Below are 19,013 nucleotides of genomic sequence, written 5' to 3' on the forward strand. Positions count from 1 at the left end.
GAGACCTCCAACACCTTGGTAAGAAATAGAGGCTTGTGTGCTGGATGAAAGGCAGACGTTGGGGTGGGGCAGCTGGATAAGAGGAGCCAAAACGTCCAGCTGCAAACTGCTCCAAGACGGTATAATTGGGTAAAGGTTCCACATGCACTTGGGCAGAACCTGGGGTAAGCTTAACTTGAGGGAAATGAGTGAATTAACACATGCACCGTTTGGGTTCCCAGGATTCCCGAGACCAACAGGACACCCTGGATGATATGAGCAGCATCAAGGATGAGGAGTGGTTCCCTTCTCCCAATTCGGCCAGGTAGGACCGTCTCAGGTAGGGGAAGGGTCAGGGAGGGCATCCATTTTTGCAAGAGGTCTGCCCTACTTTGGGTCACTTCACTTTTTAGGGAGTGAGGGGTTGGATTCTCAAGGAATGTTAAGCCAAGCTCTCTGCCTTATTGTGGATGAGCATCCTGCTGGTGCCCTTTGTTCAGCTCCTCTCACTTGAAGCGTTACCTGTGTCAGCTGGGTGTTCTGGCACCAAGACGCTCTGCTCCCCTCTCCCTATATTTGTTACCTTTTGGTCAGTAGAGAAAAACTTTGTCCTTGGGTTCCTTCCCCACTCTGTTGAGAGGGAACCAACCAGAAAAGAAATCTGTCCGCTGACAGAGGACACAAGGGAAAAAAAAGTAGAGAAAAACCCCTGCTTTCTTTGATTGCTCCTTCAGACAGTGGTAACCAAGAAGGCTCAAACATCATCACAGTAATCTTACACAATAAGAGGCAGTAACCCTGTCCATCTGGTGTGTAACTTTTTGTGATGTCTGAAGTCTCCCAGTATTTCCTTGATTCACATGGTGAAAGTAGACCTTGGCCTGGGACAGAATACATTGTTTCTGTAACGAAGGAACAAAAGATATCCTCTCTGTTGTCTTCCTGACATCTTTCTCAGCTTCCAGGGGGATCTGGGTGCTCACACTTTCACAGTTGTGTCTGGCACAGCAGGGCTCCTCCTCTGCTTTTCTTTTCTGACCCCTCACTTCTCTCCTCCCCTCTCCCTTTCTAGCGTCCTGCAGACACAGAGGAACCAAACCTTCACTGTTGAAGAGTCCTTCTCTGTTTGGGTAAGACAGGAAAGCTTGCCTGGCATGTAAAAGAGCAAAAGTTGGAGGGAGGCATAGTCCTAAATCCAACCAAAGTTTTCTCTGGGATTCCTTCTTTCCCTTTCATTTGCCTGGTTCCCACCACTCCTTTTCCTCTTCTGAAATCCCACAAAAGTCTTTCAATGGGGAGATAACGGTCTGGTTGTCCTTCCCCCTTGCCATTTCTTCACTCCCGTTCCCGCCACCTCTAAGGCGGCTGCAACTCCCAGAGAAGTTAATCCAGCCGGGAAGAAGTCAGATGCTCCTTCTCTGAAGAGGAATCAGTTCTCTTAAAAGGACTGGTCCTTGTTTCAGAAACTTGAGGACTGACAACAACCCTTATTCAGAATGCGGTCGTCATTCTGGAAGCAGGGCCTAACCATAGTTCTCAGGTTTAAGCCCTGGTCGTGGCATAATGATAATTATGTGCCCTCAAGTCCATTCCCACATACACCGAACCTCTTCAGGGTTTTCTACGTAGATAAAACTGAAAAAGAACAGGTTACTTACCTGTAAACATGGTTCTTTAAGTGGATTCTCTATGAATACACACAGATGGGTTAAACAGCGCCTGCGCTGGTTCCTCTCGGAATTTTCCAGAGCTATGAGGGAAAAGATACAATGTTTGAGTTGCCCTGCACTGCGCAAGTGCAGCCCGCCAAAAATCCCCAGTTCCATGTGCCCGCACATAGAGAGAGTTGGAACTCAGTCAGCAGTGACGGACACGTGGGGAGGTTGGGCGGGTCGTGTGTATTCATAGAGAATCCACTTAAAGAACCATGTTTACAGGTAAGTAACCTGTTCTTCTTTAACGTGGTTCTCTATGAATCCACACAGATGGGTGACTACCAAGCTACTTACAGGATGGTGGGCCGTCACTGCAGCAGTGATGTAAGGATAGCCCTCCCGAATCTGGTCTCATTCTTGGCCCTGAGGTCCAGTCTGTAGTGTTTGATGAATGTTGATACACTGGACCAGGTAGCTGCTCTACATATATCGGGGATGTCTACCCCACGCAGCAGGGCTGTGGATGTGGCAACAGCTCATGTAGAATGAGCACGCAGGTTTTCAGGGAGAGGTTTGTGCTGCAACTCATAGGCCAACGAAATGGTGGAAACCAACCATCTGGACAGGGTCGACGTCGAAGCAGCGGTCCCTTTACGTTGGCCATAATAACACAAGAACAGTCTCTGGACTTTCCTGAAGTCCTTGGTCCTTGAGATGTAAAAGGATAATGCACGACGAACGTCCAGACAGTGGAGCGTTCGTTCAACATCTGAAGAGGGTTCAGTGAAAAGAGTAGGTAACAACAGAGGTTGGTTGACATGAAAGTCCGACACCACCTTGGGGAGGAAAGAAACATCTGGGTATAACACCACCTTGTCCTTGAAAAATTGGAGGTAGGGAGCATCAGCCCGAAGAGCCGCCAATTCACTAGCCCTACGGGCAGAAGTGATTGCCACAAGGAACAAAGTTTTGAGGGATAAAAACTTTAAGTCACAGGTTGCCATAGGCTCGAAGGGGGGACGAACCAGTGAGTGCAGTACTGTTTGTAAAGACCACTGAGGTAATGGTCGTCGCACAGGGGGTCTCATGTTGGTCAGACCTCTGAAGAAAGCTTTCACCGTTGGATGGGAGAACCATCTGGAGGATTGAGACCCCTTGGGTTGGAAAGTAACAATGGCTGAGGTGTACACCTTTAAGGTAGACTTGGTTAGACCAAGATCAAACAGGTGTCTGAGATACAGTAGCAATGTAGATAAGGAGACAGGAGATGCTTGTAAGCCCCGCTCTGTAGTAAATTTGAGAAAGCCTTGCCACTTGTGTTGATAGAGGCGGATGGTAGAAGGCTTTCTTGCTTTGTCTAGAACTTCCACTATGGATGGGATATCCTCCACGCTGTCAATTGGAGGGAGTCCAGGTCGGGGTGGAAGATCGACCCCGAGTCCTGAGTTATTAGGTGTGGGACGAGGGGAAGCTTCACCTTGTCGATTGCTGTCTGCAGAAGTAGAGAGAACCAAGGTTGTCTGGGCCACCAAGGTGCAATCAAGATTGCTTCTGCTTGCAGCTGGAGGGCTCTGACTACTGACCTCTGAACCAATGGTATGGGAGGAAACATATAAAGAAGGCCTGTGTGCCATGGGATCATGAAAGCATCCCCCAACGATCCCGGGCCGCGTCCTGCCCTGGACGCGTAGCGGGGACACTTCTTGTTGGAGTCCTTGGCGAACATATCGACTGTTGGAGTTCCCCACCTGTGGCAGAGTTCTTGAAATACATGTGAGTCCAGCTCCCATTCGTGATTTTGAGTGGAGCGGCGACTGAGCTCGTCTGCAACGAAGTTGTCCGTGGTGGCTATGTGGATGGCTACCGGGTAGATGTGCTCCTGGTAGCACCACTCCCAGAGATGTATTGACAGGAACAAGAGGGACTTTGACCTTGTTCCCCCCTGCTTGTTCACGTAGAACATCGCTGTGGTGTTGTCCGTGACGAGCTGGATCGCCCTGCCTCTCACAAGAGGTAGGAAGGACCTCAGAGCCTTTATGATGGCTAACAGCTCCAGGTGGTTTATGTGCAGTTCTGTCTCCCGAGGGGACCACAGAGCGTTGATCTGATGACCCTCGCAGTGGGCTCCCCAGCCTTGTGGACTCGCGTCTGTAGTGACTTGAGTTGACAGATGAACAGGGTGGAAAGGACGGCCGATTAACAGGTGAGGACGGAAAGTCCACCATTGCAGCTGCTGTGCCAACTCCGGGGTGACAGTAAGGAGCTTGTTGTGACTGTCGAGGAATGGATTGAAGAGGGACAGCAGCCAAATTTGAAGTGAACGCATCTTGAGGCGAGCATGGGACAAGGTTGCTGTTGTAGAAGCCATGAGGCCTAGTAGATGTTGTGCAAGGCTTGCTTTTACTCTTGCTCGTGGCTTGAACTTTTTTATGGCTCTTCTTAGCTTTTGGATGCGTTCTGGGGGCATGAACATCCGGGCGTGTACTGAGTTCAGCCTCGCTCCGATGTAGTCCACTACCTGAGAGGGATTCAATTTGGACTTTTCGTGATTGACAGAAAGGCCCAGTGATTGTAATGTCTGGAGAACATACTGGGTGTCCTTTAAGGCCTGGTGTCTGGATGTCGAGACAATCAGCCAGTCGTCGATGTAAGGAAACACCTGGATCCCCTGAAGGCGCAGGTATGCTGCCACCGGAGCCATGCACTTGGTGAAAGTCCTGGGCGCTGTGGAAAGGCCGAAGGGCAAGGCCACAAACTGATAAATGATGTTGTTGAAGAGGAGACGCAGATATTTCCTGTGGTTTTTGTGTATGGTGACATGGAAATATGCGTCTTTCAGATCCAGGACCACAAACCAGTCTCCTTGCCTCAGAAGATGAATGATGGACTCTAAGGTCACCATCTTGAACTTGCGTACCTTGAGAAACTTGTTGAGGCTTCTCAGGTCGAGGATGGGACGAAGACCCCCGTCCTTCTTCGGAACCAGAAAGTATCGGGAGTAAAAACCGTCGAGGACATCCTCTGACGGCACCTTCTGGATAGCTCCCTTCTGAAGAAGAGTCAGGATTTCCTCCTCTAGGGTCGGATCGAATGATGTAGGGTTGACCTGTCCTAGAGGAGGCAACCTGGTAAACTCCAGGCGGTAACCGGAGGTGATAATGTTGAGGACCCAGATGTCGTTGGTAATGAGGGTCCAGTTGTGAAGGTAAGGAGAAAGGCGGGTGGTGTGGGAGGACGGCAGTAGAACAGTCGGGGAGTCAAAGGTACTGTTTTTGTTTCCTTGCAGACGTCTTGAAGGACTGCTTTCTACGAGGTGGCTGTGGTCTGAAAGCTACAGAGGAAGAGGATGAGGCCTGAGGAGGACGCTGAGAAGAGGTGCCTCCATAAGAACGGTAAGTGCTGGTGGATGGCTGTTGATAGGAAGGGGAAGTGTACTTAGGGCGCCACTGTGGTTTGAACTGTTTAGTTTGAGGTTGCACTGAGTAGGACTTGGCTGTCTTTTTACTCTTGTGCAAACTTTCCAGGTTTTCATCGGTGTTTTGGCTGAAAAGACCAGAAGCATCGAAGGGGAGGTTTTCTACCCTGGTTTTAATGTCCTCCACAATGTTAGCTGAACGCAGCCAAGCATGCCTCCTCAAGGTGATGAGGGAGGCAAAGTTCTTAGAAGTGGCTTCCGCGACATGGCGGGCGGCAAGTCGTTGATATTTGGACACTGTAAGGGCCTCAGCGTGTGTATCCAAACAGAGTTGTCGTATATCTTCCGGCGCAGTTTGAAGGGCCGGGAGAACCCTAGACCAAAGTTGTTTTTGGTAGGCCCCCATAGCAACCAGATAATTGACAGCACGTAAGGTGAAAGTTGTCATAGAATACATGCGACGTGCCAGGATCTCAAGCTTCCTTCCCTCTTTACTGGTTGGTGTAGGGTGGCCTTTCGCTGGAGTCTTGGTAGAGCTAGACTCCACTATCAAGGAATTAGGAGCAGGATGCATGAGAAGAAAAGATGTATTTTCTCCGTGTATTCTGTACAGATTTTCAGTCCTTTTGGAGATAGTGGTAGCATTGGCAGGATGCTCCCAGAATTCCTTAATGAGATCCATCAGTTCTGGGATGAAGGACAGACTAACTGGATGTGTCCTCTCCGCTTCAATGTCTCCAAAGATCAAATTCTCTTCCCTTCTTGGAGACTGTTCGACAGCTAGCTTTAGAGCTTGGGCCATACGAGCAACCATCTGAGTGTAGGAGGAAAAATCTTCCGACGGAGAAGATGGTTTAAGGTTAGCTGCCTCTGGAGGCAAAGGCTCCCCCGGAATAGGGACGTCTAGGGAGACCTCAGACTCGTTGTCGTCTTCGACGTCGGAGGAATCTTCCTTGGCATGGTCTTCCTCGGAAGGATAGGAAGAAGGAGGGGGAGGTATTCCCGAGCCCGAGGGTGCCGTTTTCGGGCACGGAGGAATCCCATCCTGAGGTTGCAGTGGTGCATCAGGAGGGACGACAGGAGCGTCTTTCGGCGCCGATGGTTTCTTGGAGCCCTTATCCACAGGTCTCTTCGGGAGAGGGCTTCGACGTGGAGACCGGGAGCGAGAGGACGAGGAATAGGAGTACTTGGTTCTCTTTCTCCTATGTCTCCTTTCTCTCGAGGTCGAAGAGGACTCGGTGGACGAATCTCTTCTTCGCCGTCTCCGGTGGGACCTCTTCCGACCCCGACTGTAATCTGAGTCGGACGGTGAGGAGTCCCTTCGGCGTCGGTGGCCTCGACGGTGCTTGTGTCGACGGCGGGGCTTCTTCGGCAGCGGTTCGTCGTCGGCGGAGTGAGAAGCTGGGCGCCGAGGGACTGGTTCTTCGATCGGTTGGGTAGGTCGACCCCGTGGAGGGCGAGGAGATACCGAACGCCCCGACTCCGACAGGAGTGAAGGGGATCGGGTGGTTCGCCCGGTAAGTATCGGGCTGAGCGGTATGCTCTCGGCGCCGGCAACGAGCTTGTCGAGCTGGCTAACCGTAGGCGACTTGCCCAGATCCACCGGTGGCGGTTGGCGAGGTGGAATGGGGGCGCCCAAGTCGGAGACCGAATCCCGGTCCCGAGAAGACTCCTCGAGGAATGGAGAAGGCACTGACGCCGAAACAGGTGGTACGACCAGGGTAATTTCCTTGGTCTTTGCCTTAGCCTTCGGCGCAGGCTTGGATGATCCTTTCTTCGTCGGTGCCGAGGATGAAGAAGAGGGTACCTCGGAGGAAGACTTTTTGCCGGCAGGCAATTTCTTAGATTTTCCTTTGGAAGACTTCTTGGAGACCTCCTTAGATGTCGATGGAGGGGAAGAGGAGACCAAGGTCACCTCTGAACGAACAGTGGAGACCGACTGGACAGATTCCATGTCTGAAGGTTGCGAAGCTGACAGAGTGCGATTCCACAGAAAATACTTGAGGCGTTGCTGACGAGATTTTAAGGTCGCCTTGGTGAATTCCTTGCAATGCTTGCAAGTGGCGGGCGAATGGGTCTCGCCCAGACAGAAAAGGCAGAGGGAATGATGGTCCTGGAAGGGGAGCTTCCCGGAGCAAGCAGAACAGCGGCGGAAAGGTCCCTTTTTCGCTGACATAAGCCAAGCGGTGAAAGAACGGTAGAGAAAGTCAGTAATTGAAGAAATCCTGCTGGCGCGTGGCGCCTCAGCAGGAGGTAATAGGCCTCAATCAGGATCAAGCGGGAAGCGAAAGTACTTGCAATAAGCACGCCAGAGGCAAGGGAAGGTCAGCCGGTCCGAATTCAGGGCAACGGAGATGCGGATAGACGATAGGTAAGCCAGGTCAAGTCCAAAAAATCCGAAAATAGCGAAAGGAGAGTAAAATCTCAAGAGCTCTAACCGAGAGGTTCCAACTCCGCGGGCGGATAAATGGAACTGGGGATTTTTGGCGGGCTGCACTTGCGCAGTGCAGGGCAACTCAAACATTGTATCTTTTCCCTCATAGCTCTGGAAAATTCCGAGAGGAACCAGCGCAGGCGCTGTTTAACCCATCTGTGTGGATTCATAGAGAACCACGTTAAAGAAGTGGTCTATTATTCCCTTTTTAATGGGGCACAATGGGACTGTGCAGCTTGCCTGGCTGTTTGGCATTAGAAAAGCTTTTCTTTGAAACTGGGTAAAAATATATATGAATTCCATTCCTAGGATTCCTCGGAAGAACAGGGGACCCAGGATGATTTCGGCAGTATGCAAAAGGAAGCACGTGTGCCTTCTCCCCATCCAACCAGGTAATCTATTTGCTGAGGTTTTGGTGTTTTAGGGGGTGGACTGAGAAGACACAACCCGCCCAAAGCCTGGGTCACAGTACATATGGGCACCTTGATGGGCACGTAGCTGCTTCCGGCTGCTGCTTTGCTCAAGGCTGGGTGTTATGAGAGTGGATCTAGAAGTCACAGATGACAGGGAGTCACTCACTAAATAAGAGATCCAAGAGTATCCAAGGCAGGAGATATGCTGCCTCTCTTGGATTATTGGGGTGGAGGGACCCATAGTTTGCAGGGCTCTTCTTGTCTTTCATGCGGTCGGTTCTTTCTTCTAGGGTTCCGGAGCCGAGAGAAGGCGCCTTCACTGAAGATGAGTCTCCCTCTCCTTCGGTAAGGAAAGAAAGGCCAGAAACCTTGTTATCGGGAAGGATGACAAACACCTTAAGGAACAAGGAAGCCTTGTGTTTAACATTTGATTCTCCTTAACAGGATTCCTTAGAAGAGATCATCAGGAGCCTGGAGATGATGGAGAGGGAGCCCCTGTTCAGTGCAGAGAGGTACCGTACATTTAGCCTAAAGACACCCAAGAATCACAGCACCTTCCCTAAGAAGGAGGGGTGGCCTTTTCAGTTCAGATAAGGGAGAGGCTTACTTTCTGAAAAGTCCAAGGGTAGTGATTCTCTTATAAAGCAAGGCTAAAGCCTTTGCTTTCGTGTTTGGTTTAGACAAGAGTTTACAGCAGCTGTCCTCTGGGCCCAGTGGATTCTCAGTGGAACTGGAGGTCCAGAACGAGAGGGAGAAATGATAGTCATATCCTGAATGGGGGATCCAAGATATTTCAAAGGAGAAGAACTTGGTCTCTATTCTCAAGATGTTGGATGAGATAGACCCATTGTCTGCAGGGTCTTCGGGTCCTCAATGAGTGGTCTCTTTCTTCTAGGGTTCCGGAGCCAAAAGAAGGTGCCTTCACTGAAGATGAGTCTCCCTCTTCTTCGGTAAGGAAAGAAATACCGGAATCCTTGTATCAGGAAGGATGACAAACACCTTAAGGGGCAAGGAAGCCTTGGGTTTAATACCTGATTCTCCTTGCCAGGACTCCTTAGAAGAGCTCATCAGAAGCCTGGAGAAGATGGAGAGGGAGCCCGTGTTCAGTCCAGAGAGGTACCGTACATTTAGCCGAAAGGCACCCAAGAATCACAGCACCTTCCCTAAGAAAGAAGGGTGGCCTTTTCTGTTCACATAAAGGAGAAACTTACTATTTGAAAAGTCCAGGGTAGTGATTCTCTTGTAAAGGAAGGCTAAAGCCTTTGCTTTCGTGTTTGGTACAGACAAGAGATTTCAGCAGCTGTGCTCTGCGCCCAGTGGATGCTCAGGGAAACTGGAGGTCAACAATGAGAGGGAGACATGTTAGGCACGTGCTGAAAAGGGGATCCAAGATACTCCTAAGCAGAAGGACTTGGTCCCTATTCTCAAGATGTTGGGTGAGAAGGACCAATTCACTGCAAGGTCTTCGGGTCCTCAATGAGTGGTCACTTTCTTCTAGGGTCTCCAAGCAACTGGAGGATTCATTCACCATGGAAGAGGCTCTCTCCCCTTGGGTAAGGAAGGAGAGGGCAGAAAGTGTATCAGGAAGTATGTCAAACACCCTGACCTTAAGGGGAATCCCTTTTTTTTTTCAAAAGGCTAAGCTTTCCTCACATTAGAATGGCAAACTCAGCTAGCAAAAACAGCCCTAACAGGCCTGTTCCTGCTCTAAGAGTGGGCTAATCTTGCTTCAGCCTTAGTTTGGGGAGCAAGGCAGCCTTGGCTTGAACACTTCGCTCTCCTTGATAGGATTCCTTAGAAGACCTCATCAGGAGCCTGGAGCGAGAGGAGTGGTAGCCTTGGTCTGACACCGCAAGGTAGAGTATCCTTATCTAAGGAAAGCTGAGCTGAAGGATGTCTGAAGCCACTCAGGGATAGCAGCCCCTTCAGAAGAAGAACGACTAAGAGGATGGGTGGCACGTGGCCTTTCAATTTTAGAAGGTATCCCTCTGCGTACGTCAGGCTGTGGATTTCTATGCTGCTGAGAACAGCCATAGTAGAAATGTACACTAGTGGCCTTTGAGAAGGGGTTGTGGTTCAAATGTAGTCATTGGCATGCGGGGGGGGGGATTTCCAAGTGAATCCCAATATTCAGGTCATCACTAGCTCTTCTCTCCTTTTCTAGGCATTGAAGAAATCTGCGGAGCAACCAGGACCCTGCAGCCCGGCGAGTTCCTCCTGAGATGAAGGGCGACCTCCAGAAGGCTTTCTCCCTGGTCCTTTTTGGACACAGGATGCTGCAGACAGGTAAGGAAAAGAGCTGGAAGAAAACAAAGTCCTCTCCACTGAAGAGGCTGTCTAGTGAGGTGTAGGGCAGAGTTTGCTTGAGACAGGGCTTCCATGGAAGGGGAAGAGATCGGATGTCAGTCACAGCGTAAGCTAATTAAAAAATAGAGAAGGAGTAAACAAATATGTTCCTTTGTTTTTTAGATCTCCACTTAGATGAGAAATTATGATGTCAATTTTAATTTTTACTTTTTTATTTTTAGGAATAAGGTCACCATGAGTGAAAGGACAGTTCAGCTGCACCATGGCTAAAAAGGGAAGGTATCTGGAAGAGAAAGGATGTGGGTGGGCTGCTCCACCTCCTGACCCAGGGAAGCCCTGCCCTTAAGTCCCCAGAAGGCCCTTTCCTCCCTGCCCTCACTTTGCAGGGTGTGGGATGGTGCCTCCTCACCCAATGGCCTCGAAAGATCGTGGAGCTCCAGACCAGCAGGAAATGGGCGAGGGTTTTCTCTGCTGAACATGAGCAAGGAGAATTGGCCCCAACAGCAGAGGAAGGTCCTGTTAGCAACATCGGTCAGGAGGTGGGGCACCACCACCCCATCGATTCTCTCCTCTTCCCCCACAACTCCTACCCTTCCAGGCCTGTGTTGCCCTTGCTTATCTGGAGCAGTGGCAACACTGAAAAGGCAACCTCTCCAACCCCTTTCCCCAGCCAGGCTGTTCTGCTTCTCCTCCCCTTCCCCTCCAGCTGCCTCCAAACCTCCTCCCTCCATTCATTTCCCCCTTTCTCCCACCCCGCTGGTTTCTACAACCTGCTCCCTGGGTGAACTGAACTGGTCATGGGGAAGTCGCAGCTGGAATGGCAAGGGAGGAGGAGCAGGAGCATCCTTGCTGACACTGTTTGGTTCTTGCCACAGGTCCACCTCTCCCCACCATTCGAGAAGTCAAGACCTGGGAAGAAGAAAGAAGAGTGGCAACGCCCCCCCCCCATGGAGGGTTCCTGCTTTGAGGTTCAGTGAAAGAACCTCCCCCCTTCCCTTCCCTTGTTATGTGGCTTTTCTTGCTATGGGCATTTGTTAGCTGCCAGTTGATGGGGCTGGGAAGGAATTTTACCCACGTTTCCTATTTTTCCTAAGCAATGTGGGGTTTTTGCCTTCCCCATAGCAACCTTCCCTCAAACTGTCGTATTTAATGTCTTTATTTTCATGTTATATTGTTATTTTGCTCCCCCTGAAATGTCAGGAAAGTTGTTCATAAAAGTTTATCCTCAAGTTTAATATAAATGTGAAGTAAATAAATAAAACATAGTGTTGAATTAGTCACGTGTAGTATGTATTCTTTCACAAGACATTCCCTCCTGCCTCAAGATTTAGCCAAATATGTAATCCAGCCTTTCCAAAAGGAGAATATTCTCAGTATGCTTGTGTTGCAATTCTTATCTTCTCTGGCCATTCAGGCCAACCCTGTGGGGCTCTAATACACCTAGAGAGGGTTGAAATGGAGAAGGCAGGGCTACCTTAGTTGGCTGCAGCTCCTTGCAGGAGATTCCAATGAGGTTAACAGGCATTGCTGTGAGTTCCTTGGGGTGGGATATAACTGACAATCCTAGGACATTTTGTTCTCAGGACAGGAACTGAGCAATGTCCTTTATCGTAACTGGTCTTCTCTCATCCCACGTTATTCTCTATTACCCACTACCCGTCCCCCAACTACTGAGATCCCATGGTGGAGCTGTGATTTGAATGAGGTCTCCACAGTTAGAACATAGGAAGAGCCCTGCTGGATCAGGCCAAGGGTCCATCTAGTCCAGCTTTCTGTATCTCGCAGGGGCCCTGCCAGATGCCTCTGGAAGCACACGAAACCACGATATCCCTATTTCCTGATACGCCTCTCCTGCCTCTGGCATTTCGAGGTACCTTCCTTTTAATCCTGGAGATTATATATCACCAACATGGCTTCTAAACCTGCACTGGCCTTATCCTCCAGGAATCTGTCCAATTCCCTCTAAGCTAGATGCCATCACCACATCCTGTCCACAGACGAGCAGCATGCTGGGTCAAGAAATAGTTTCTTTTTTCTGGTCTCACTCTCCCAACACTTCATTGGAGTGGATGTCCCCTAGTTCTGGTATTGCGTGAGAGGGAAAAGAGTTTCCCTCTATCTACTTTATCCATCCCCTGCAGAATTTTATACATCTCACTCATGTCCCCCCTCAGGCGCCTTTTCTCTAGACCAAAAAGTCCCAAACGTGGTAGCCTTTCCTCATAAGGGAGGTGCCCCAGCCCAGTCATCATTTTAATCACTCTCTTCTGCAGCTTTTCCAGCTCCACTGTCTGTTTTAAGTTGCAGTAACCAGAGATGTACACAATACTCTGGGTGCAGCCTTACTATCGTTTTGTACCATGGCATTATAATATTGGCTGTTTTATTTTCTATCCCCTTTTCAATGATACGTAAGATGGAATTGGCCCCCAAGAGGAGAAGCCTAAAACAGTCCAGTTTAGGAGCATTCATATATTTATGATCGAAAGCTACAATTTGAAGTGAGATGAAGTATTGAAACAATGCCCACAGAGATAATAAAAAAAAATTCAGAACTGCTTGATTGGTTTACATGCCCTGTGCCACATTTTGTTTTGGTATTTTCACCTCTACATGTGTTGATTAACTGTTATTTTGTATTCTATTTTTACTTATACATATTCTTTTAGTTGACTGTAAACAGCCCAGACTAGTGCATCTGCACTAATGGAGTGATATACAAATCGGATAGGCCTGGTCCTTGGGATGTCACAGAGAGGCAGCCTCCTCAAAGGGGGTGGTCCTGTGAGGTAACAATGGTAGCGAGTTCCCATGGGCAAGCTGTGATTTCAGTTAGGTCTCCTCAGTTCTCAAAAGTGATCAGATGGATGCAAAGGCATTGCTAGATCATGCCAGAAAGGATGGCTGTAATGAGATGGATCTCCCCTAAAATGACCTTTCTGTCTGCTGGGCAATACTCCTAGCTTGGCCACCACAAGGAAAAGCCCAAAACAACCAACCTGAGGGTGGAGGATAAAGATTTGATCTCAAAGCTACAATCTGAAGTGAGATGAAGTTGGTTTATCATTGAAACAGTGTCTACAAAGATAATAAAAATTTTGTAATGCTCTTGAGTGGTTCTTTGCTGCTTTGCACGTTTACATGCCCGGTGCCACATTTTATTTTGGTATTTTCACCTCTTGATGTATTGATTAATAGTTACAGTACTTTGTCTTTCATTTTTATTTACATGAATTCTCTTAGTTCACTGTAAACAGCCCAGAGTTTACAGCAGCACTAATGGAGTGACATATAGAAATCAAACTTAAATAAATAAATAAATAAATAAATAAATAAATAAATAAATAAATAAATAAATAAATAAATAAATAAAAGCCATCCAAATGTAATTTGGGGTTTTGATTTATAAATATGTTTATTTCAATTTTGCCTGAAAAAGTATCTCTTCATTGTGGACACCTAGGTAGGTGCAGCCGCAATGGAATCCGCACAGAAAGAAATGCAGTACCACAATGTAGGCTTCAGTTGTGATTTGAATATGCTAATCGATAAATAGAGAAACATGTGAAGAGTTAATGGTTCCAGCAGAACCAAAATGCCCCTCAGCAGGATGGGGGAGGCTGCATCCAACTGGCCTGGGCAGCTCCTCTGCGGGATCTCCAGCTGCTCCTTGTGGACAGGGAACCTCAAGGGCAACCCAGCTGTCCCTTCTGGCTAATCTTTCTCTTGAAGCTGACTGGGACAGGAGGGGCTTCCAGGGGGTTGCTAGGGCAACAGCATCCCTCTCCTGGACAGTTCAGAGCCAAAGGCCTGGTCCTTGTGATGTCACAGAGAGAGATGGCCCTGTCAGAAGGGGTGGTCCCTCAGGTTGACAATGGTATCTGTGTGTCTCTGTATGTGTGTGTGTGAGAGAGAATGCGAACTTTTCTGCACTGTTTCAAATCTAATTTTTTTCTTACAAGCCGTTGACAGCCAGAGAGTCTGCTCTTATGAAAGAAACTACTACCAGTGTTCTTATATCGTATCTGTTTCACTTTCCCAGCCAAACACACATGTAAACACCTCCACCCAGGCCAAAGAAGGCTGGCCCCCTCTGAGAATGGATGGTGAGCTGGGTGCTCAGACTTTAAATTCGCCTGACATCCAGAAACAATGCTTTTTCCTGCTACAGTGTGCCTGGTTTTACTCTAACTTTTTAAATGTAACATTTATTGAATTACTTTTTTATATTTGCACAACACACTGTTTTAAACTTTACATTTTGTCTGTTTTCAAAACTCTAAACCAGTGGTCTCCACCCTTTTTGACACCACGGAATACTTTAGTTGAAGACTATCCTCCCAAGGATTAGGGTGACATCTCTCACCTGCCCCTTCCCTTCCTTGCTTTTTGTCCTTTGGCGTCCCCGAGGTAGACTGCCCCTGCCTGTGGAGGTTCTGCTGAGCCCGGCAAGACCCCCGGGTCGCTCTGGAACGCACCTATTTCTTCACAGGGCTGCCTGACAGGAGCGCCCTACACCCCCAACCCCACTAGGCTTTTAAAAACCTACAGATTTACAGCTTTCTTAAGTGAAATCCCTCTTCCTCAGGCGGCACACCACTCTTTCACAGTTAATTCCAATTCTGTCTAAATAATGGGAGACCAGTCACAAAACAAAGCAAGTGAACTTGCAAATTGTAGCAGGAGAGAAGAACTCCCACTGAGGCAATCACACACAATCAGCACTTGAGGCACAGAGCTGGACTTTCTTCTCCTCCAGTCCAGCTCAACAGCAACTGCGGGCCGGAAAGTGGACAAAAGGCACAGCGTATGCACCACTAGCAATACCCATGTTGGTCTTCCAGTGAATATATTAGATTATTAGACTGCCCAGTTAGTGAATACAGACTACTTGGGGCTCTTTAGAGAGTAAAAGAGAAACCACACACATTCCCATATGACCAAAGTTACTATCTGGAGCTCCTTCAGAACTGGTTTTACCCATATCCTTTCCCTCAACTACAGAGATCTCATAGGCAGGCCGTTATTTGAGCTAGGTTTCCATAGTTGGAATATAAGAAGAGCCCTGCTGGATCAGGCCAAGGGCTCATCTAGTCCAGTTTCTGGTATATCACTGTGGCCCTGCCAGATGCCTCTGGAAGCACATGAGACAGCTAGATCCCTGTCTCCTGATACCTCTCCTCTGCGTCTCGCATTTGGAGGTAACTTTCTTTGAAACCTGGAGATTATACATCCCCATCACGGCTTGTAACCTGCGATGGACTGTTCCTCTAGGAATCTGTCCAATCCCCTTTTAAAGGCATTTAGGGCAGATGACATCACAACATCCTGCGGCAAGGAGTTCCACAGATTAACAACATGCTGGGTCAGGAAATATTTTCTTTTGTCTCTTCTCACTCTCCCAAAACTAAATTTGAGTTGATGTCCCCTGGTTCTGGTATTGCGTGAGAGGTTAAAAGAGCTTCCCTCTAACCACTTTATGCATCCCCTGCATAATTTTATCTCAGTCATGTCCCCAATCAGACACCTTTTCTCTAGACTAAAGAGCCTAAAATGCTGAAGCCTTTCCTCATAAGGAGGTGCCCAAGCCCAGTCATCATTTTAGTCGCTCTTTTGTGCACCTTTTCCAGTTCCACTATAATTTTTTTTGAAGTTTGATGACCAGAACTGAAAGCAATATGAATTACATGACATATTCTCATTGTGAAACAGATGTGATCAGATGGATGCAAAGGAACTAGCCTGATCATACTGGAAAAGGTAGCTTTGTATGCCATATTTTATTGTGGTATTTTCGCTTCTTGATCTGTGGATTAACTGTATTGCATTTTATTTTTACTTCCATGTATTCTTTTAGTTGACTGTAAACAGCATAGAATAGTGCATCTGCACTAATGGAGTGATATACAAATTGAATAAAGAAATAAAGAAATCAAATAGGCCTGTTCCTTGGGACTCAAAGGGAGAAACAGCCTTGTCAAAGGGAGTGGTCTCTTTTGGTAACAATGCCATCTGTGTGCATGTGCGTGAGAATTTGAGAGAGTGTGTTTTTGTGTGTAAGAGGAAGAAGATGTGGATTTCCTGCAACCCTTCATAAATAAATATTTTCTTACAACACATAGATGGCCAGAGAGCCTGCTCCTATGCAAGTAAACACTACTAGCATTCTTACATCCTGTTCATTTCACTTTCTCAGCCAAACACTCTGAGAATGGATAGTGAGATCTCAGACTTTAAATTCAGTTGACATCCAAAAACAAAGCTTCTTCCTGCTTGGGAAACCCTAATTTAAATTACCATGGGTTTTTTAAACAAACAAACAAATAAATAAACAAACAAATGTGATATTTCAAGTTTTGATATGTAAAATCCTTCTTCCTCAGGCTGTACAGCACCCCTTCATGTTTAATTTCAGTTCTTTCTACATTATGGGAGACCAGTCACAAAACAAAGTTGCACAGGGCCATTTATCAGACACATTTATGTGACCAAATTGCAGGAAGAAAGCCTTTGACTCTCCCAGAAAGAGAGGAGCCACAGGGACTTCTAAAATCCTTGTAAGATTACTCTGCACCCCCTCCTGAAAGCCTTCTGGCAGTTTCTGGTTCCTGGGCTCTATTGGATAAACGTCTGAGGGATTGTAGTGGGACTTGTAAAAACCAAGTCTTTAACACTGTTTGTTTCTCCATTTTTGAAGCCATATTTGTCTGTGGGCAACTTTGCATGTGTTGTCAAGAGTGTATATTTGTCCGACTGCTTCTGCCAGACGCACAGGAGCCAGGCCCGAAAGGCAGCTGGCAGCCTCCATGGCCAAGCTTGGCTCCAAAGGGAGAGCTCTTTTCTGTTTGGACTCAAAAGCTGGCCAGGACTGCTCGGAACTCCCGGACCTCAGGTGTTTACCTGGTCGCCAAGGCAACCAGGTTCCGTACCGGTCCTGTGCTGCTCAGTCCCCTCGTGGACTTAGTGACAGTTGGAAGCACCTCTGAGGTCTTCTGGCTGGGGTGTTTGGTTGCGCCCGTGTGCCGTCCCTTCTGCTTGGGTGAGACGAAGTCCTTGAGCCCCTGGAGATCATGGCTCCTCAACTGAGAAGAAACAGAGTAAGTTCTGGCCGCCTAGGGGGAGAGGGGGCTGGAGCTCCCCTTGAGATCTTAGGGGGAAGGGGAGGGGCCTATGGAGAGGGGGCAGAGCCAGGTGCCTTGAGTTTGCTCCCCAGCCTTAGCAAGATTAAGTCTTGAGACGAACCCTTCTGAGCAATAAGAGCAATGGGTAAAAAAGGAGGGTTAGAGAAGCAGACTTGGTTCTGTGCTGGAAAAAGGATACACGACACACACACCCCACTCCTTACAACTGGCCCCTTGAACAAGGGGTTTGGCTTCAGAGTTCTAAAGTTAAACTCCAAACAGCTTTTTCCAGATTTTGGAAGAGAAAATCTTTTCAGTTGATTAGAATTCTAACCTAGAAAACGAAATGTAATGTACAAATTGAAAATGTCAATCATCTCAACACAGTCAGGTACATTGTGCCAAAAAAAGGACCGGCTTTGTTCTCTCCCCAGCCCTTCTCCCTGGGGAACACCCTCCCCTCTGCCCCAAAGGCTCCCAAGCAGATTCAAGGGGGAGGTGGAAGGCGCTAATCTATTATCTGCTCCTGCTTATTTTGAGGCACCCCCCTCTGCACTCAGGGACAAGGAGATGGTGGGTGATGGAAGTTTTAGGAGGGCCTGGCCTGCACCCACACCCACACCCCTGCCATTCCTATCCTCTGCTCTCTTCTGCAGAAAGCCAAGTGGTGGCGGCTGCTGTGTTGCTTCTCCAGCATCACAAAGGAAGAAGAGGCTCCCGAGTCCCCTCCTGCCAGGTAAGGTGACAAAATCAGATCCCCGATCCCAAGGGGCTTCCAAGCAAACCTGGAACAGCCAATGAAGGAACTTGTCGGGCTGAGGGGGAGAGAAACATAGAGAGGAAATGAAGAATGTGGGGCAAAAACACTTTCTCGTACTTGCGTAGGCATGGATTAAGGAATGATTCAGGGTCTCTAGAGCATGTGCTTAACCCTGGTCTAGAAGCAGTGCTCCCAGAAGTGGTGAAAGGCATCAGTTTCTCATTGAATTTATTTTTCTTGACTTATATATGCAATCTTTGAGGAGCTTAGTTTCAGCCTAATAACCTAATGGGAGACCAACAGGGGCTTAATTTGAAGGCCTGATTGCTGAGACTAAAACAATACTACCAGAATGTGCTAGCAAAACATAAACTTTAGAAAGGTATATGGCTGGCTCATGTGGGCATGCTGGGCTGCAGAAGGGCAGAGTCCTGCGAGGTTTTCCTCACAGATTCCTTGCCTTACAATTGCACTTTGTGGATTTCCTCCTTAGTCCGCCAGAGCCAACGAACGTGACCTACGAGGTAGAGGGAAACTCCAGCCCCCGGGTAAGAAATGAAGGGATGTCCCCTGGTAGAAAGGGGGGATGGGTGGTGGGCAGTAAGAGTAGTCACGATGCCGGAGGGCACCATGGAGTATACTTTGCTCCCCCGCCCCTCCGGTAACCATGAATGTAATCCTGGCTGGGACAAGGGCAGGCTTGGCTTTGACATGAATTAAGTAACACCCACATGATTTTGATTCCTAGGATTTCCTTGACAGCGAAGGCACTCTTAATAATATAAGGAGCATCAACGACGAAGACTGGACCCCTAATCCCACATCTGACATGTAAGCTATGTTTTTTTTTAATCTTGGAAGAGTTGAGTGTGTAATTTCAGGGAGCAACAAAATAGAACTCCTTCTTAAGGATGAGCAGTGTCCTGGTG

At 48.2% G+C, this 19,013-nt stretch overlaps 3 protein-coding genes and 1 long non-coding RNA gene across 4 annotated transcripts in view; 3 read left to right on the top strand and 1 right to left on the bottom strand.

Annotated features, from left to right (window-relative positions):
• The window catches only part of LOC140706732 (uncharacterized), a 51,883-nt gene extending 41,706 nt beyond the window's left edge, over positions 1 to 10,177 (top strand). The window contains exons 14-15 of the mRNA XM_078392325.1: positions 9,685 to 9,752; positions 10,061 to 10,177. Coding sequence (XP_078248451.1) covers positions 9,685 to 9,732 — 48 coding nt within the window. The 3' untranslated portion in view covers positions 9,733 to 9,752; positions 10,061 to 10,177. The remainder of the gene's footprint in view (positions 1 to 9,684; positions 9,753 to 10,060) is intronic.
• LOC140706422 (uncharacterized) overlaps positions 1 to 19,013 on the top strand; it is a 98,335-nt gene that overhangs the window by 43,428 nt on the left and 35,894 nt on the right. Inside the window, exon 3 of the mRNA XM_078393071.1 lies at positions 18,578 to 18,632. Within this exon, the coding sequence (XP_078249197.1) occupies positions 18,578 to 18,632 (55 nt within the window). The remainder of the gene's footprint in view (positions 1 to 18,577; positions 18,633 to 19,013) is intronic.
• LOC144588851 (uncharacterized) lies at positions 1,638 to 7,412 on the bottom strand. Its single transcript, XM_078392324.1, has 2 exons — positions 1,989 to 7,412; positions 1,638 to 1,729 (listed from the first exon to the last, which is right to left on the bottom strand). Exon 1 carries the CDS (start codon positions 7,223 to 7,225, stop codon positions 4,892 to 4,894), a length of 2,334 nt encoding a protein of 777 aa, XP_078248450.1. The 5' UTR covers positions 7,226 to 7,412; the 3' UTR covers positions 1,638 to 1,729; positions 1,989 to 4,891.
• On the top strand, positions 7,792 to 8,409 carry LOC144588856 (uncharacterized). Its single transcript, XR_013544589.1, has 3 exons — positions 7,792 to 7,875; positions 8,187 to 8,241; positions 8,341 to 8,409. It is a non-coding gene; the product is annotated as an uncharacterized LOC144588856 (long non-coding RNA).

Source organism: Pogona vitticeps, chromosome 4 (assembly GCF_051106095.1).
Source record: "Pogona vitticeps strain Pit_001003342236 chromosome 4, PviZW2.1, whole genome shotgun sequence".
In the NCBI taxonomy this organism is placed as follows: Eukaryota; Metazoa; Chordata; class Lepidosauria; order Squamata; family Agamidae; genus Pogona; species Pogona vitticeps.

Coding starts and splice junctions, on each gene's coding strand:
- LOC144588851 (XM_078392324.1), bottom strand. CDS start 7,225: ATGTCAGCGAAAAAGGGACCTTTCCGCCGCTGTTCTGCTTGCTCCGGG.